At 41.1% G+C, this 19,272-nt stretch overlaps 1 protein-coding gene across 1 annotated transcript in view; it reads left to right on the top strand.

The window, feature by feature from the left end:
* The first annotated feature begins 15,601 nt into the window (after positions 1-15,601).
* Positions 15,602-19,272, top strand: part of LOC105905770 (lysosomal alpha-glucosidase-like) — a 19,112-nt gene continuing 15,441 nt past the window's right edge. The window contains exon 1 of the mRNA XM_031586998.1: positions 15,602-15,891. Coding sequence (XP_031442858.1) covers positions 15,602-15,891 — 290 coding nt within the window. The remainder of the gene's footprint in view (positions 15,892-19,272) is intronic.

Below are 19,272 nucleotides of genomic sequence, written 5' to 3'. Positions count from 1 at the left end.
ACTACACAGACCAACCAGTTACGGTAAAACACATGTGCACCTACCCTTACAAGCACACACACACACTCAGTGCAGGTTGAACCAAACAAACACACAGACACAGGTCTGTTATTGAGTGTCACTCACACTAGTTTCTCCAGTTTACAGTGGGATTTAACACACACACACAGTTCTTTTATAGAGTGTTACACACATTAGTTTCTCCAGTTGGCAGTGGGGATTCAACACACACACACACACACATTTTCAAACACACACACACACACACACACACACATTCACTCACACACACACACACACACACACAGGTATGTTGTTGAGTGTCACTCACACTAGTTCCTCCAGTTGGCAGTGGGGATACCACACATACACACACACACACACACACACACACACACACACACACAGATATGTTGTTGAGTGTCACTCACACTAGTTCCTCCAGTTTGCAGTGGGGATTCTTGAGGAGCTTTGAGAGATGCTGAACTCCTGCATCACGAATGTAATTGCCTCCCAGGTACAGCTGTTTCAAACTGCAGGAGGTTGATCTGGCAGCTGATGCTAAATTAGCACAGCTCCACTCTCCGAGGGCACACCTATACAGCCTGGGAGAAACATAATGAAACATCTGATTATTACACTCACACACCTATACCTATACAACACACACACACAGACTGTTGGAGCCGTTTTGTAATTTAAGTTTTCAAATGTATTTGAATTATTAATATTGATAAGATGCCAATGCAATGATATTTTAGTTCATGAAACATTGGAATTATGGTTTAAAGTTCTGCAAATGTGAATACTGTGATTGTTCTGTCTGGCCAACTGTGTGTCTGTCTTTGTGTGTGTCTCTGTGTGTGTGTGTCTGTCTGGCCAACTGTCTGGCTGTGTGTGTGAGGGAGGAAGGACTGTGTGCTTGGTTGCCATTGGCCTGCTTATTCTGTTGGTGGCATTAGTATGTGAGATACAAGTTGTTTCAGGGTGTTTTTGTGAACTACAGTACAAAATAGCAGGCAGGGATAAAATTGATACAAAGCCACCAGTGTGGCACCATTGTACTTTGAAAGCTGGTGGGCAGCATGTCTTTGGACTATACAAGCAGGGTTCTTGCACCATTTCAAAAGTAAAATTTAATGCTTTTTAAGACCTTTTTAAGACCTCAACAAATATAATTTAAGACCCAAAAATGTCACAAAACAACACAATGCATTGCATGAAGGAATCATATCGAAAACATTAATGTTATCACATGACTTCATGAGAGAAACCAATGAATAGAGAGGTCCATTGTTTTGTAACATCCCAAATTCATCATCAGTAGTCCAGAATCGAAAGGCCATTTGTTTGCTCTTTGTCATTTTATTCATACTTTCGTCAAACATGACAACATATGGTTTCTCACTAACGCTGCACGATAGCTCCTTCTTGATGAATGAAGCGATGCCATATTTGGCGACATATGCCGTTTTTTTTCACCACAGGTGAATGACTTTGCAAGCTGCGAATCGGGGAACATGGCAGCAAAGACGCCACGTATGTCATCGTTAGATTTAAATGAATTGTGCCTCATCACAGTATGGAGAACCCACAGTACCTCTGCCTTTTGGGTGTCTGGCGGTGAAATGAAACTTGTTACAGCCGACTGAGAGGTGGCGTCTGAACTTGTATCGTCGTTAGTAGGGATGGGTATCGTTTGGGTTTTTTCCGATACCGGTGCTAAACCGATACTTTTAAAACGATACCGGTGCATAAACGGTGCCTGAACCGATACTTTTTTTAAAGCACAAAGCGACGATTGACGACATTAAAGAAAGGCTTTTTTTATTGCCAAGGCAATTTTTTTTCTTCAAATTGAACAATATATTAACTGTTTAAAGTATATTATAAATATAAATACATACAAAACACTTGGCTTCCAACTACAGCTTCAAACTTTTTAACTTCAAACTATGAACATTATATTAACTGTAAACAAGAGTTTATAGTATACTTAAATAAATATAAATAAATACAAAAAACAGCTTCAAACTTCTTTTGCAAAAATAGTATTATTGGAGTCAAAAATGTATTATTTTGTTTGCATTTATTTCATGAAATTTCACCATTTTATGATTTGTTTATACCTATCTTTTCTATCTTGTTTATAGTTAATCTTGTTACTTGAACACACTGATTACGAGAAAATGTGTACTGCCCCTTTAAGAGACTACCTTTAGCTGTCATCTCCGTTTATTTTCCCGTCTTCGGTTGCTGATCTGCCGTTGACTTGCCTTCTCTCCCCTCTTTTCACGCAATTGTTTTGTTGCATTTGCTGCACGTCGCGATGTTTTAATCTTTTTGTGCGAAATACAGTGACACTTTTGACCGTTTACCTTTCGGTATTTTCTCTGTTAAAAGGTTGATTGGCTAGTTCTGTTTGTGCTTGTTCTGTGAAATGCTGCCTGCTCTTCACTGTCATAAGACTGTTGCTATGAAAACACCAATGAGCGTGAGCGACACAGGAAAAAGTTTACATTGGGAGCTGGGGCAGTTTTACATGTGCCCCATGGAATCTGCCTAGCGACCGTGTTCAATTGGCTCAGGCACCGAAATGAAGCACCGAAATCTGCGTTGCACTTCCCCATCTTCTTTGCATTTTGAACCTCACATCGACAACCGCGTAATGGCGACACGCAGCCTGACGTCAGCGTCTGTAGCCGACCTACCATAAACAGCTATTAAATTGCGGAGACTCAATTCACACAATACTAAATTAATCAACTATGAGATGTTTTACGATGCGCCACTGTGCTTTCTCATCGTCATTAAGCGCACCGGCAAAAAAATTAATACCTACAGCAACTTTACGTGAAATTTAAGACAATTTAAGACCTTAATTACCCGAATTTTAATTTAAGACATTTTAAGACTTTTTAAGGACCCGCGGGAACCCTGACAAGGCCAGAAGGAAAGGATGCAAAGCCAATTAGTCAAATCAGGCCTACTCTTGATTTGAAAAACTAAATACAAAATTATGGGCCTATTTCCCCCCTCAATTACTGAAGCTATTGGTTATAATTTGACAAATTTTATTTTCAGCTGCAATTGTTTTAAGAAAAATTAAGACACAAGACCAAAAGTGATGCCATTTAAAATGCATCATGCTCTGAATCATTCACTTCCACATCCTTTCCACAATATTAAACAACAAGTAACAAAGGCAACAAGTAAAAGAACATTATTTCGCAACTATTAACATGGGCTGTAAGCCTAACATTGTTTGTGGCAAATGTGAATGTTAATGGATGTTTCAGAATGTTGGTCAATGTGCATTGATCACTTAGGGGTGGACTGACTTTGACTAAGTTTAATATTAAACAGAAATATATTTTTATGTTTAGGCTAAGTGTCTGTCTTAGCATATGTTTTAAGCCTATATAAAACAAATAGGCCTATGGACAAACCCTGAGTAAATTACCTTTGTTCTCTAAAATTGCAAAAACTTCCTATAATTGCTGCTCAGATGATGCCAGATTATTACAGCTATCACTCAAAGTAGCCTAATATGAGGCCAATGCCCAAGTGACAACGTAGGCTAATTAGAATAGATACGAAAACACATCGCGTTCTGAAACATTCATTAACAATTTCCATTCAGAATTTCAGATGAACAAGAACAGTCAGACTAACAATAGGCCCATGAACGATTTAAACAAAACATATCAACATGAACAAGAACATTATTTAACAAATAATCAAGATGGATGTTTGTGAATGTTTCAGAAATGTTGATGCTTTCAATAGCTGCAGAATGTTAGCCAATTAAATTTGCTGTTTGAGTTGCAAAAATGTCTGTGACTTGATCATACTAGGCAGGATTTTTTTGAAGAGACTTCAGAATTTTCTTTTCAATAGAAATCATAGCCAAATGTTTCAATCTCTCCTGCCCCATTGTGTTCCGTGTGTAACTTTTGATTCATTTCAGACACGAAAAACTTCGCTCAACCCCTGCAGAAGTAGCACCATTGGTTGCAATCAGACAGAAGATAGAAATGCAGCAGTTCTATTTTCAACTTGTCCTGATCAAAGAATTGGCCGTATGTCTCGAGCAAATTTAAAAGTGACTGCGTGGGGAAATCTGACTTAAAAGACTCAAATTTGTCCACATTTAAAAGCTCCATGAATTGCAAGCGTTCTAGATGTTGAAAGCGTTGTGTGATTTGGGTGATGATACTGTCGTGAATGGAATCGTACAGCCGTCTATAAGATTGACGCGGATCGGACTGGCCCTGCCTCCTTTTTCTCCGGTGAAATAATTCTGGGTTGTCTACAGCGACGGCCCTTTGGTAAATTTGGTAAATGTGTTCTCCAATTTTAGCTCCTCTACGATCCGTAGGAGGCTCTCTATGCGCAGTCTGCAATAGGAGACATCCACGGATTTGTGTTGCAAGATGTCAAACACAACGTCAATGTGTGAAAATAATTGCTCGAAAGTGAAGAGTAAAAACACGAATTCAAAGTCCTCCAATTTTCCCCTCAACCCATCAGCTAAATGTATGGTCTCGTCATCCATTGATGGATGGTCAACGAAGTGATCAAAAATGTCCACTAGTTTGTCATAATTTGAGGCAACTGTGTTCACGACCCTGGAGGTGAAGTTCCAGCGCGTTGGAGCGCTCCTGGGCATTCTAGCGCAACCATGATCCTTGAGCAAAGCCACTCTCTTGCTGGATTTGGAGGAGAACGACGTGAACCCACCCAGGTGAACAAAGAAGTATTTTGCCTGGGGGATGGACCTGACACCCTGACTCAAGACCAGATTTAGGCGATGGGCATAACAGTGGACAAATGTTGCACTGGGTGCCACTTCTCTTACTTTAGCCTGCAAGCCATTAAGGTCCGAGGCCATGACGGCCACACCGTCATACGTTTGCGCTACAAGTTTGTCAACGAAATTGAAAGAGGACAACTGTGCCTGTACGAATTGGAATGAGGACTGTGCATCCCTCCCTTCGGATACGTCGAAAAAGCCCATGAAACGTTCCTGTATTCTGCCCTGATCATCCACGAATCGCATTATCACAGAGAGCTGACAATGGCAGCTTATGTCAGTTGTTTTATCCAATTGCCACGAGAAGAAGGGCGCCTTATCCAAATTATTTGTTATGTCTTTATGAATAGTGCTGGATATTGCAGAAATCTAATCATTCTGTATCGTTTTGGACAAGCCTGTGAAAAATGATGAACCTTGCATATGTATTTGACATTCCAAATGTATTTGAATTATTAACATAGATAAGATGCCAATCCAATGATAATTAAGTTCATGAAACATTAGAATTATGGTTTAAAATTCAGCAAATGTGAATACTGTGATTGCCATGTTCTGTCTGGCCAACTGTCTGGCTGTGTGTGTGTGTGTGTGTGTGTGTGTATGTGTGTGTGTATATAGGGCCAGGCCACGTCTAGCCAGGTGTGTTTGTGTTTGTGTGTGTATAGGGCAAGGCCACGTCTAGCCAGGTGTGTGTGTGTGTGTGTGTGTGTGTGTGTGTGTATAGGGCCGGGCCACATCTAGCCAGGTGTGTGTGTGTGTGTCTATATATAGGGCCGGGCCACGTCTAGCCAGGTGTGTGTGTGTGTAAATGTGGCCGGGCCACGTCTAGCCAGGTGTGTGTGTGTGTGTGTGTGTATATAGGGCCGGGTCACATCTAGCCAGGTGTGTGTGTGTGTGTATATTGTTGAATGAGCCACAGAGAAATTGACCCGCCACCCAAAGAATCAATCCTAATGCATTTCAGGCTTAGGTCATGTTTGATAAACCTATACAAATGTATGCTTGCTAACAGAATCAAGAAACAACCATTGATAGAATAGAATATGCTGTGCTCAAAAGTGCTTGAGTGTCTTTTGAAATGTGCAAGGCAGAGAAAACAGGAAGTGTACGTTGAGTGTCAGTTAGGAAATGTGTAAAGTAAAGATAACGAACAAGAAGGACAGAGGTGAATGCATACATGTTGAAGGAGGAAATGTATGTCGCAAGAAAGACTCTAGCAACCAATAGAGAAATAGCTTACCTAATATGGGAGAAACTGTAGCACACAAGGCTACAAAAAAGTATATGGAGTACGCAAGTGGCTCGCTCTCTTACTTCGCTGGACTGAGACAGACTGAGACTGCCACTTCGGTGGACTACCCCTTTGGGGGAGACCACTTCGGTGGAATCTTCTCTGGGGAGGACTCTGGTTAGAAAACTAGGCTTAGTGGACAGTTAGAAAGCTCAGACTTTGGTGATTTGAGCATCTTACAATAGAACTTAGTGAGAACAGTTAGGATCCCACCTTGAAGAGTGGAGTTTCTTTTCAGTTAGAAAGCCTGATTAAACGGGAGTGCATTTTTAAGCTTGTAAGTAGTTAACTTTTGCTTGTATCTTTTGTCCTCTTTGTAATAAAACTTTGAGGAGCTTGTTAACACAAAACCTCACTTCTGAGTCCTTTCATGGAATGAGTTCACTCCCCGCGTCTTACCGACACACCTCTATCTCAGGGAGTGCGAATTAGCTGATCTAATGGTGAATACATAGATCCCTTCTCGTACCTCGGCTTAAGGATAATACTATAGGGCTTGGTATACTGTGACATGGTTTCCGAATTAAGTCTTTAAGAGTCGCGTGGCCTATAACCACGAGGGTTGACCACGAGCACTTGAAAACGCTTTAGCATCGAAAAGCACACGGAAAATCCTTGTAGGTGAATACAACTAAGCGAAATCTCTAAAATATGTATATAGGGCAAGGCCACGTCTAGCCAGGTGTATTTATGTGTGTGTTGCAAAGGGAGAGTGTGGCCACCCCACCTGGACTCGAACCCGGGTCTATGGGGTGCCAAACATGCACTCTGACCGCAACGCCAAAGAGCTTGGCCAAAGTGCATGTTTGGCACCCCGTAGACCCGGGTTCGAGTTTGGGTGGGGTGACCACGCTCTCCCTTCACTACAAATGGTGTCAGAAGTGGGATGGCTTGCTCGAGGTCATCAGGGGCGTGCCCGTAAAACTGTGTGAAGGACCCCCAGGAATAGGTGGTGGGCCGAAGACCCGTATCTGTTAATAATTTAAATTTAAAATGGGACGACGTGGATTTCTAAAGTTGGGGTGATTATGTTATTTCTAACGATAAACCAGTTGTTGCCAGGAAAATTATCGGCACAATTTGTCAAAACCATAGTGTAAAAGTTTGTTAAACTCGCAGGCAAACAAAGTTGCCTACAAAATCAGTCCGACCAATAACACGTTGTAATACTGGCGTAAGAACATTATTAACCAATCAGATGCAGCCATATTGACACCCGTTTCACCGATGCCTCAGCTGTTGGTAATATTGGGCCTCATTCTCGAACGCAGTTAAGAAGAATTTAAGAGAAATTTAAGAGGAATTTAAGAGGAATTGGATTTAGGACAACATTTGGCATTCATGAAAGTTTTCTAATCTGGGATTTGCTCTGAACTTCAGAAGACTTTCCGAACTCGAAATAGCAGTCGTAACTCGGCCAGAGTTTTCTCAAATGCGATTTTTTGAGGAATCGCATTTAAGAAAACTCTCTGTGTTAATGAATTTGTGAGAAATCGTTGGTGATTGCATTCACATCAACTCTACAGATCCTCGGATTAAAGTATCATTAACAATTACGTTTCACATGTAGGCCTATAGTCATGATTCTACGAGGCACCGTGATGTCATAAAATAAATAAAAGGACTACACCGGAATGCTGCGCTCGTCTAGTGAGCGTCGTTTGGCACTGCCGTCTGTGCAAGTACGGCAATCCAGAATTTTCAAGTAGTTCCACGTTGGTGGAACGAACTGCCTAGCACTACCAGAGCAGGCGCGTCCCTCTCTACCTTTAAGAAGCTTTTGAAGACCCAACTCTTCAGAGAGCACTTCCCTTCCTAACTGGCACTTCGACTAGTGCTTAACCTGCACTTATAGCAGTTACATTCCTGCACTTCGTTTTTATTTCCTATTTCGTTTTTCTATTTCTTATGTTAAGTAGTATTTATTGTTACACTAGGTCTCTATTGCTCGTAGCTTGACTGTTCTATCCCTTGTACGTCGCTTTGGACAAAAGTGTCTGCTAAATGACTAAATGTAATGTACACGAACACTGCAAATATGAGTGAATAAATAAATAAGCACTTAAGTCGATTCCGACTGCACACGTCACTACGGTTGCGTGCCCTTATAAGGAGCTGGCAGGGCATGTATGTATGCAAATTCAGGAGCACGAGAACGCGCTTTCAATTTAAGAAAACTCTTCCGGGGGAGCACAGCCCAGAAAACTTCTGCTGCGTAGGACCACATTTTCAAGCGTGCATGAATTTGGCGGATGTCTTTTGCTTACGTTGTTTTTCCGAAGCCCGTAAGAAACATTTCAGAAGAAACTTCAGAAAATGTTCGAGAATGAGGGCCATTGACATCTTTTACTGCAGCTCCAACCCATTAAAACGGAAACGTGTTGAAATTAATAATTTGATCAGTATAAGGCCATTTTAAAACATGTTTGTTTTCTAAACTGTCTTTTTCATACGTGAGTGATTGTGTAAATAGTTTTAGTTCGCTAACGAGCCGTAGTTTGTACTATATGGGCTAGCCTACTGTTAGCTATACTGTTTGTTAATTCCTCATTAACCTTTTCTCTGTCAAGTTTAATCAACGTTATTCACTTTGTATGGGGTAGATGGTAGACTCATAAGCCACGCAAAAATAACGTTTGTTTCCCTATTTTTATTTATGAGTTTAACTAAAGTGAGTAATGTGAAATCTTGTGTATTTTATTAACCTTTGCCCAGACCTCCCTAGAGTGTTTAATAATGGGATTATTGTCTCTCTCTTTGTCACTTGACTGCTAGGATATTACAGTTATAGGCTGGAATGGCTTGGCCAGAGCCTTTTCAATAGCGGCCCACTCCAAACCAGACTCTGTCCCACTCCAATGTTTAGCTATCTTGACCATTTCAAAAGACCAGCTATATAGTCTAACATCAGGTAAACCCAGCCCTCCTTTATATTTGGGAGCATACAATTTGCTCAACTTAAAGCTGGGCTTCCTTCCAGCCCATAGGAAGTCTTTAATGAGATTATCATAATGTTTAAAAATGTGATCAGGTATGCTGAGCGGTAGCATCATGGACGCATAGTTAAATTGTGGGGCTATTACCATTTTAACAACATTTACTTTACCCCACAGAGTCAAATTTAACTTCCCCCATTTTCCTAAGTTTGTTCCGTTTTTTTGAAGGAGTGGATCAAAGTTGAGTGTGGTCATCTCATGTAGGTCTGAGCTTAATTTAATACCCAAGTAGATCATGCCCTTAGTAATCCATTTTAAATGATGTTGTGTTATTACTTGTGGATGACAGTGTTTGGATATGGGCAATGCTTCAAATTGGGTCCAGTTGATTTGGTAACCTGAAAGCTTAGAGTATTCACCTATGGTGTTCATTAGAGCAGGCAATGAGTTTTTAGGATCACTGGTCAGAAAAAGAATGTCATCCACATAAAGCATTAGTTTGTGCTCACTACCACCACCATTCACTCCTTTAATGGAGGGGTTTGCTATGGCAGCGGCCAGAGGTTCCAGGGCAAAATAGGAGTGGCGAAAGGGGGCACCCTTGTCGTGTTCCTCTGGAAAGATAAAAAAAATTATGAAGTTACACCATTTGTCATGACCTCTGCTTTGGGGGAGTTGTACATTATTTTTATCCATTTGCTGAAACCAGTGCCAAAACCAAACCCTGACAGGGCAGAGTGCAGGAAACCCCACTCAACCCTGTCAAAGGCCTTCTCAGCATCCAAGGAGATAGCAGCCATTGGTGCTGTGTTGGAAGAGTTCAGCCACATTAAATGTAAAAGCCTTTGTAAGTTATCATAAGATCTACCCTTTATAAAGCCCACTTGGTCTGTATGTATAATGTATGGTAAAACCATTTCAAGCCGTAAGGCCAATACTTTGGCCAATAATTTACTATCTACATTAATGAGGCTAATAGGTCTGAAATTGGCAGGATCTGTATGATCTCTATCTTTTTTAGGAATCAGTGAAATAAGTGCTTCATTCAGAGTCGGTGGGAGTGAACCAGTCTGAAAAGCCTCATCAAATACATTGGTCATTGGTCAGGCGCAATTATATCTATAAAGTCTTTATAGTATTCGACAGGGAAGTCAGTTCCAGGTGATTTCCCTGTTTTCATTGATCGAATGGCATTCTTCCTGGGTCACTGGTTTGTCCAAGAGGGCTACCTGTTCGGGTGAAAGGTTTGGAAGATTTATGTTCATGCATAAATGTATGTACAAGCAATTTGCATTTGCAAATGTTATTAAACAAGCTGTCAGAATGTTGTTGGGCCAGTTCTCTTTCCATTTCACTTAATTCTGCTTCCAATTTCTTAATGGTATCAACATTTTCTCTTTGAAAAATTACACTAAAAGTACACCATCTAGAACAGGGGTGGGCAATTAATTTCCCCAAGTGGTCACATGAGATAGTGGGACTGTTGTGGAGGGCCGGACCAATAGGTTGAACTCAATTCTGCTCAATATAAGTTGTATCTCTTTATAAAAAACATTAAATTGCATGGGTTTGATAAACTGCTACTGGTAAGAGTAGATGTTACATTTAGGCTATCAAAAAATTTGGTGCAGTTATAGTAAAAACGGCAACATTATTTAATCAACATTTAATCAACATTCACACAACGATTTTGAAAATGTTTTTGCAGTATTAAAGGTGTGCCCAGACGATCAATATACATGGCACACACACACACGAGAGCAAGCTTGCAATGCAATAGTATAAGTATACAAATTAATAGTAATACCAATTTTTATCAGTGCAAATGCCTGCAGGAACGCCCACACGCACGAATGTAGGCCTACGAAAAAAAGAAAAATAATCCGCTTATTATACGGTTGCTTGCCAAAACAATAGAAGACATTCCTCCAAAATACCTGTTTTTAATGATTTTGTTGCCGTTTAGTTCTTCACGCAAATGCGAAGTTTCAATGACTTTTAGTTATGTTAAATGACCGGACTACTTGCGAAATGATATGAAAGATGTGAATTAAAAGCACAAAACCCGTTGCCAATGACAGCGGTCATTAACTTTTCGCAGGGGCAAATATAAAGAAATGACAGACCTGCGAACGTTGGGATGGCCCATTCAAATTAACTGAAATTTTCTAACATTCTGAAGAGCCGTATTTGGCGTTGATACAATCGTGAATAATTGATAAGTTTCTTATCAAAGCTAAACTCTCTTGAGCAAGCTAGAGTGCTAATAGCTAGCGAGCTGTAGCTGATAGCACATCTAAATGAGACAGAAAAACAGCGATATTTGGAAAAGGCCTTTATTATTGGCTGTGATCCATATTTATTAACTGACATTTACATTTATCTTGTACATAATCCATCCCCATACACCGGAGATTTCAAGAGTACAAAAGCCTATCAATATGCAGTTGCAGGATGGGTGAACGACACCAAGATATGGCATCTGGAGACAAAAAATATGTATGTGATCACAGGTCATATAAGTAATTCAAACAGCGATTATCAACCGTGTTATTTTAGTGGTGGTTAAGAGTGCCAATATGGGCTAAGGAGTTGCAGCTAAAGCCTTTAGTAAAGGGCTAAACAGCTTGCTAGCTATTAGCACTCTAGCTTGCTCAGGAGAGTTTAGCTTTGATAATACAGTAATTATTCACTATTGTATCAAAGTGCTGCATTTTACTTAACAGATCAGTTATTCCCTAAATCTTTTGGAATAGAATGCAATTGTATATCTGGCGACTGTTGTCATTAGCATATTCATGAAAGTAAACTATTTGAACAAACTTCGGTTCATTACGAGTGGTTTCCACAAGAAGTAATGTTTCTAAGTAATAACTGGTCAACTGTTTAAGAAAATACTTACAGGCAAACATTTTCTGGCCATATATATCAGAGTAGGAAAAAATATACCGCCACCTATACGGGTGCATACAGCCACATATACGGGTGCATACCGCCACCTACTGCACGTGAGAGTGTACAATTAGCCATAGTCTCGAACTGAATGATGCTACCGGAGCACACTCTGGGGGCCAGTCCAAAGCAGCTCGAGGGCCGGCCGGATCCGGCCCGAGGGCCGCTTATTGAAGAGCCCTGGTCTAGAGTTTACAATGGGGATTCAAAACACACACACACACACACAGGTCTGTTGTTGAGTGTCACTCACTCTAGTTTCTACAGTTTACAGTGGGGATTCCACACAAACACACACACTAGTTTCTCCAGTTTGCAGATGGGATTCAACACACACACACACACAGGTATGTTTTTGTGTGTCACTCACACTAGTTTCTCCAGATTGCAGAGGGGATTCAACACACACACACACTCAGTATAGGTTGAACCAAACACACACACATACACACACACACACACAGGTATGTTGTAGAGTGCCATTCACATTAGTTTCTCCAGTTGGCAGTGGGGATTCAACAAACACACACACAAAAACACACACACACACACAGGTATGTTGTTCAGTGTCACTCACTCTAGTGTCTCCAGTTGGCAGTGGGGATTACACACACACACACACACACACACACAGGTCTGTTGTTGAGTGTCACTCACATTAGTTTCTCCAGTGTGCAGTGGGGAGTCTTGAGGAGGTCTGAGAGATGCTGAACTCCTTCATCAAGAATTTCATTATATCCCAGGTTCAGCTGCTTCAAACTGCACGGGGTTGATCTGGCAGCTGATGCTAAAGCAGCACAGCTCTTCTTTGTGAGGAAACAATTATACAGCCTGGGAGAAACATAATGACACATTTGATCATTACACTCACACACCTCTACCTATACCACAGACTGTTGGAGCTGTTTTGTAATTGAAGTTTCCAAATGTATTTGAATTATTAATATTGATAAGATGCCAATGCAATGATATTTAAGTTCATGAAACATTGGAATTATGGTTTAAAGTTCTGAACATGTGAATACTGTGTTCTGTCTGGCCAACTGTCTAGCTGTGTGTCTGCGAGTGTGCATGTCTCTCTGTGTCTGCATGTGTGTGTGCGTGTGTGTTCTGTCTGACTGGAATTGACTGATTGATTGACGTCTAATTGACGTGTGATATAGGGCCGGGCCACGTCTAGCCAGGTGTGTGTGTGTGTGTATATATAGGGCCTGGCCACGTCTAGCCAGGTAGAGCGGAAGTGTTAAACAATTTTTTTTAAGCGCGTTAATGCGATGGAGAGCCTTTGTTTAATTTAAGACAAATAAACCACTCTATATTTTAAAACGCACGTTGTCCGGATTTTTCCGCTCTCAGAAGCAGCCGCTGAAAAGCTGCCACTACACAGACCAACCAGTTACAGTAACACACATGTGCACATACCCTTACTAATACAAGCACACACATACTTAATGCAGGTTGAACCAAACACACACAGGTCTGTTATTGAGCGTCACTCACACTAGTTTCTCCAGTTTACAGTGGGATTCAACACACACACACACACACACACACAGTTCTGTTGTTGAGTGTCACTCACTGTAGTGTCTCCAGTTTGCAGTGGGGACTCTTGAGGAGTTCTGAGAGATGCTGAACTCCTGCATCACGAATCCTATTGCCTTCCAGGTTCAGCTGCTTCAAACTGCAGGAGGTTGATCTGGCAGCTGATGCTAAAGCAGCACAGCTCTTCTCTGTGAGGGAACACTTATGAAGCCTGGGAGAAACATAATGACATATCTGATTATTACACTCACACACCTCTACCTATACAACACAGACACACAGACTGTTGGAGCCGTTTTGTAATTGAAGTTTCCAAATTCATTTGAATTATTGATATTGATAGACTGTGTGACTGTGTGTGTGTGTGTCTGTGTCTGTCTGAGTATGCGTGTGTGTCTGTGTGTGTGTGCGTGTGTAAGTGTGTGTGAGTGAGTGTGTCTGTGTGTCTGTCCTGTGTGTATTTCAATGGTGTTTGCCTTCATAGAGCTTTATTTACGCTTCAGGTAATTAAAAGGAAAATGGCTGATGTTGACGTGGGTTTGTGTGTCTGACAGGTCTGTTGTTGTTGTTTGTCTCAAAACACACACACACATATAGGTCTGATGTTGAGTGTAACTCACTCTAGTTTCTCCAGTTTACAGTAGGGATTCCACACACACACACACACACACACACTCAGTGCAGGTTGAACCAAACACATACACACACACAGGTCTCACTCACATTAGTTTCTCCAGTTTACAGTGGGATTCAACACACACACACACAGGTCTGTTGTAGGTTCTCCAGTTGGCAGTGGGAATTCAACACACACACACACAAGCACAAATCTGTTGTTTAGTGTCATTCACTCTAGTGTCTCCAGTTGGCAGTGGGGATTACACACACATACACACACAGGTTTGTTGTTGAGTGTAACTCACTCTAGTGTCTCCAGTTGGCAGTGGGGATTACACACACACACACACACTCAGGACCTCATTTACTAACATTGCGACCGCAGCGCAATCAGCACCTTTGCCAAACCGCATATAGCACACAGTATTTTGCATCGTATTTATCCAACAGGAACCTCGTTGTGTAAATCAGCGCCTAACCCCGCCCAATAGTGTTAATAGCGCGCTGCTAAAAAAGGGAAGAAAGAGCCTGCGTGTTCCTGCCACCATGGATGATGAGTTAAAATTAGAATTAGAGCTTTTGGTTCACAAGGTTACAGCAAACTAACCCGGGTAAATATAGAAACTCATAAATGTTTCTCCATTTAGCCCTTCCATCCACACTAAAAGTTGTGATCACTTTGAATTCCATACATTCCGTTTCTGGGTTGCTATGGTTACCCCTCAGGGTGCCTGTCCAGCTTCATATTAACGAGTTTATGTTCACAAGTTCATATTCACACATATTAACATGAGCTAATCACACACAGGCAACTGCAAACTGTTAAGATGGTTCCCTAAGCTAGAGATAGCTAGGTTAGTTAATAGCCAGGTTAACTGCTCCATAGCATTCCATTATATAGTCTGGTAGGAATACACGACACCCCTTACTTTAAAACGGCGTATTCCAACACTGAAAACCATGCTTTTCAAAAATGCTGCCCTAGGCTGATACATTTGAAAACTGGAGTTGTAGCGTGGACAGGGGAAACTGAGGTTTTCAGACATTCTGTTGCCATGGCACTGGGGGTAGCTTGCGCTCGAGAGGCTATAACGTCAAAATAAACATGGAAGGTGAAATGAAATATGCTGCTCTGTCTCTACAATTTACTTACCGGTAGTTTAGTTAGTGTACTTCGAGTACAAGTACTTTTCCTGAATAGATACGCGTTACTCCTACGCAGAAGGCGAGCACTGTACTCGGTGTGCTTGAGGGATGGGTGAAAATACGGTTTAAACCATACAATGAGCGGCGATTCTGGATAAGACGTGGCCGAACAGCTAGCTGGTGGGACAACTTTGTATATGCCTATATTAAACGATATGTCAAATCGTCCCTGTGCCCAAGAACACCAAGGTCACCTGCTTGAATGACTATCGCCCAGTAGCACTGACCTCTGTGATCATGAAGTGCTTTGAGCGGCTAGTCAAATCATTCATCTGCTCCTTGCTGCCTCCCACCCTGGACCCTATGCAGTTTGCATACCGGTCCAACAGGTCTACAGACGATGTTATAGCCCGCACTATGCACACCGCCCTATCCCACCTGGACAAAGGGAATACATATGTGAGGATGCTGTTCATTGACTACAGTTCAGCATTCAATACCATCATCCCCAGACTCGTCTCGAATCTCATAGACCTGGGACTAAGCACCTCCCTATGCAAATGGATCTCAGGAAAATTGCACTACCTGTAACTCCCTCACTGGGTTGTATGTAGGTTAGTATAGGTCAATAGGTTAGCATAGTTTATTATATGTTATATGTATATATAGTATTATATGTATAGGTTGCTATATGTTTAGCACATTAACATTTCTGATGTCAATTAATTGTGTCACATTTCTCGCACGCTTCATTTAGCTGCTGATATGTCATGCTAAAACCCCTCTTGTTTCGTTACTAATACATAATTATTACGCATCTCCTCCAATCTTTTTGCGACGAACACCCACTTTCCCTTATACCTTCCCAGCAGCGGTAATCTGCGCTTTTACTCAAGTGTGCCGCCTTTGGAAAATACGGTTCTATGTCTTTACCCGCAGAAATCACACCTGAAATGGGCGCAATCCTGTTAGTAAATGAGGCCCTCACTCTCACACACACACACAGGTCTGTTGTAGTGTATCAACACTCGCTCTAGTGTCTCCAGTTGGCAGTAGGGATTACACACACACACACAGGTCTGTTGTTTAGTGTCACTCACACTAGTTTCTCCAGTTTGCAGTGGGGAATCTTGAGAAGTTCGGAGAGATGCTGAACTCCTGCATCATGAATATCATTGCTTGACAGGTCCAGCTGCTTCAAACTGCACGGGGTTGATCTGGCAGCTGATGCTAAAGCAGCACAGTTCTTCTCTGTGAGGGAACAATCCTGCAGCCTGGGAGAAACATAATGACACATCTTATAATTACACTCACACACCACTACCTATACAACACACACACAAAGACTGTTGGAGCCGTTTTGTAATTTAAGTTTTCAAATGTATTTGAATCATTATTATTGATAAGATGCCAATGCATTGATATTTAAGTTCATGAAACATTGGAATTATTGTTTAAAGTTCTGCAAATGTTGATTGCCATGTTCTATCTGGCCAACTGTGTGTCTGTGTGTGTGTGTGTGTGTGTCTGTCCGGCCAACTGTCTGGCTGTGTGTGTGTGTTTGTGTGTGTGTGTCTGTCTGTCTGTGTGTTGTTGAATGAGCTACAGAGAAATGGACACGCCAGCCAAAGCATCCATCCTAATGCATTTCTGGCTTGGGCCATGTTTGATAAACCTATACAAATGTATGCTTGCTGAAACTGCTTGAAGAGTAAAATAACAGAATCAATACACAACCAGTGATAGAATAGAACATCCTGTGTGAAATGTGCTTACATGCTGTGTGAAATATGCCTACGTGCTGCAAGGAAATGTTTACGTGCTGTATGACAATGTATATGTGTAAGTGTGCTGAAATATTCTTATGTGTCTGTGAGAAAATGTGTTTGAGTGTGCTGAAATATTCTTACATGCCTGTGAGAAAAATGTGCTTGAGTGTGCTACAAGACAGGAAGTATACATTGGGGCCCTGAGCGAGAGACGTAAATGTGCGAGAAAAAGGGAAAATTGAGGGAAAATATGTATGCTGCAGAAAAAGGTGCTAAGCGATCAACAGCGAAACTGCTGACCGAATATGGAAAATAACTGTGGCCTGCAAGAAGGAGGGTATAAAGGGAGAATACACAAGTGGCTATCTCTCTGACTTTGGTGATTTCCTCTTTGGGGAGACTTTAGCATTATATGATAGAGCTTAGTGAGGACAGTTAGACTACCACATTGAAGAGTGGATTTTTCTTGAGTTAGAAAACCTGTTTGAACAGGAGACACATTTAGCTTGATAGTGGAGTAGTTAACTTTTGCTTGTATCTTTGTACTCATTGTAATTAAACTTTGAGGAGCTTTCGAATACAAAAACCTTGGTTTTTGCAGTTTTTGATGGAGTGAGTTCAAGTTCAGTTCAGTTCAGCAACACTATGTAACAATTCTACCTTAAAATAACAGCTTGAAAAAAATTGTGCCGCTACAATTACTTTTAATATAGAGAATGGCCTCTCCACCATTGCCATCGAGGGTCTGTAGGGAAAATACTGCGGTCTGTAAGATTTCTGGAGTCGCCCGGTCCTTTTTGTCTGCGCATGCGCGACTAGGATCGGGTAGCGATTTGGATTCAGAGCTAGCTGGATTCAGAGCTAGCTTTCTGCTGGATTAGTAAGTAGTTTATTTGCTGTCCTGCTTTGTCTTGTCTTACACTTGCTTGATGTTTGACTGAGTTAGCAAAGTTATTGACTTGCTAGTTTGTCATAAACAAGGAAACGCAAATTTCAACAGGTTTTGCCGCTAGGGGGAGCTCCAAGCCAAAAACTACATAGTGCTGCTTTAAAACAAATAAACCACTCTATATTTTAAGAGGGCACGTTGTCCGGATTATTCCGCTCTCAGAAGCTGCAGACCTGCCAACATTGGAAAATGTTTTTGAGTACCACCCCTTGGGGGGCGCGGCGGGGGTAGTACACCCCCAATATTTTCAAATATTTAATTGCGCGATTAATCGCATTTATGTCATAGTTAACTCAAAATTAATAGCGATTAATCGCAAATTTGTATCTATTCTAAATGTCACTTAATTTATTTATTTTTTCCATCCTTTTATTTTAATGCCCTTTTCAACATGGAAAAGTGGGTTGGCTTGCTTTATGCAAATGTTTTATTTTTATTGAAAACCAACATTTCCAAACAGGGCGGTACAAAATAAAATTATAAAGTGCACATTACAGGTAAACAAGGACTCAGCCTATAGTGCAGTTAAACCATGGCTTAATCTTTTTTTTTTTGTTCAAGTTTGCTGGGAACAATGAACCGTAACAGTTAGGTTACCAATAAAAGGTAAGCCTACTACTTCTTTGCTTTCAGCCAGCTGCCTGTTGACATTTTCAGACAACAGTGAAGCTCGCTTCTTTAGCACAACACAACTTTTAAAAGTAAACTTTCAATTCAGACGCTTTTTATCATCCATTTCGCCGTATCGCGCTCACCATTCACTCAAACCGTAACGTTAGCCCCTACCACAGTTTGCGAGGCTAAAAAGAACGTCAATCTAAAAAATATATATAAAATCTTGCGTTAATCTCGGCAAAATTAACGGCGTTAAAATGGGTTTGCGTTAACGCCGTTAATAACGTGTTTAACTGACAGCACTAATTTGTTCCCTTTTTAATTAACATATTTAACACGACCTCATACCTGTCAAGTGTCATGTTTCATCACATTTATTTTTTCTCCCCACGTCTGACGTTTGAATGCAAGCCCAATGACAAGATGTGATACCAGGACTAGACAACTGCTAACACCAAATGATGGCGGTGTGTTCGCTTCTTTATCGTTTAATTAAATTCTAGTCAGTGGAAGAGTTTTATTAGGCTATTATCATTAGCGTATTATTAGTAGAAAACATATAGCCTGTTACACTGTGACATGACAATAGTTGTGCGTAGGCCTATGTGTGGACACTAGAAAGCTGTCGCGGACTT

Source organism: Clupea harengus, chromosome 20, assembly GCF_900700415.2.
Source record: "Clupea harengus chromosome 20, Ch_v2.0.2, whole genome shotgun sequence".
Classification (NCBI taxonomy): domain Eukaryota; kingdom Metazoa; phylum Chordata; class Actinopteri; order Clupeiformes; family Clupeidae; genus Clupea; species Clupea harengus.
The sequence above is the reverse complement of the archived record's forward strand: the minus strand, read 5'-3'. Positions and strand labels throughout refer to the sequence as shown.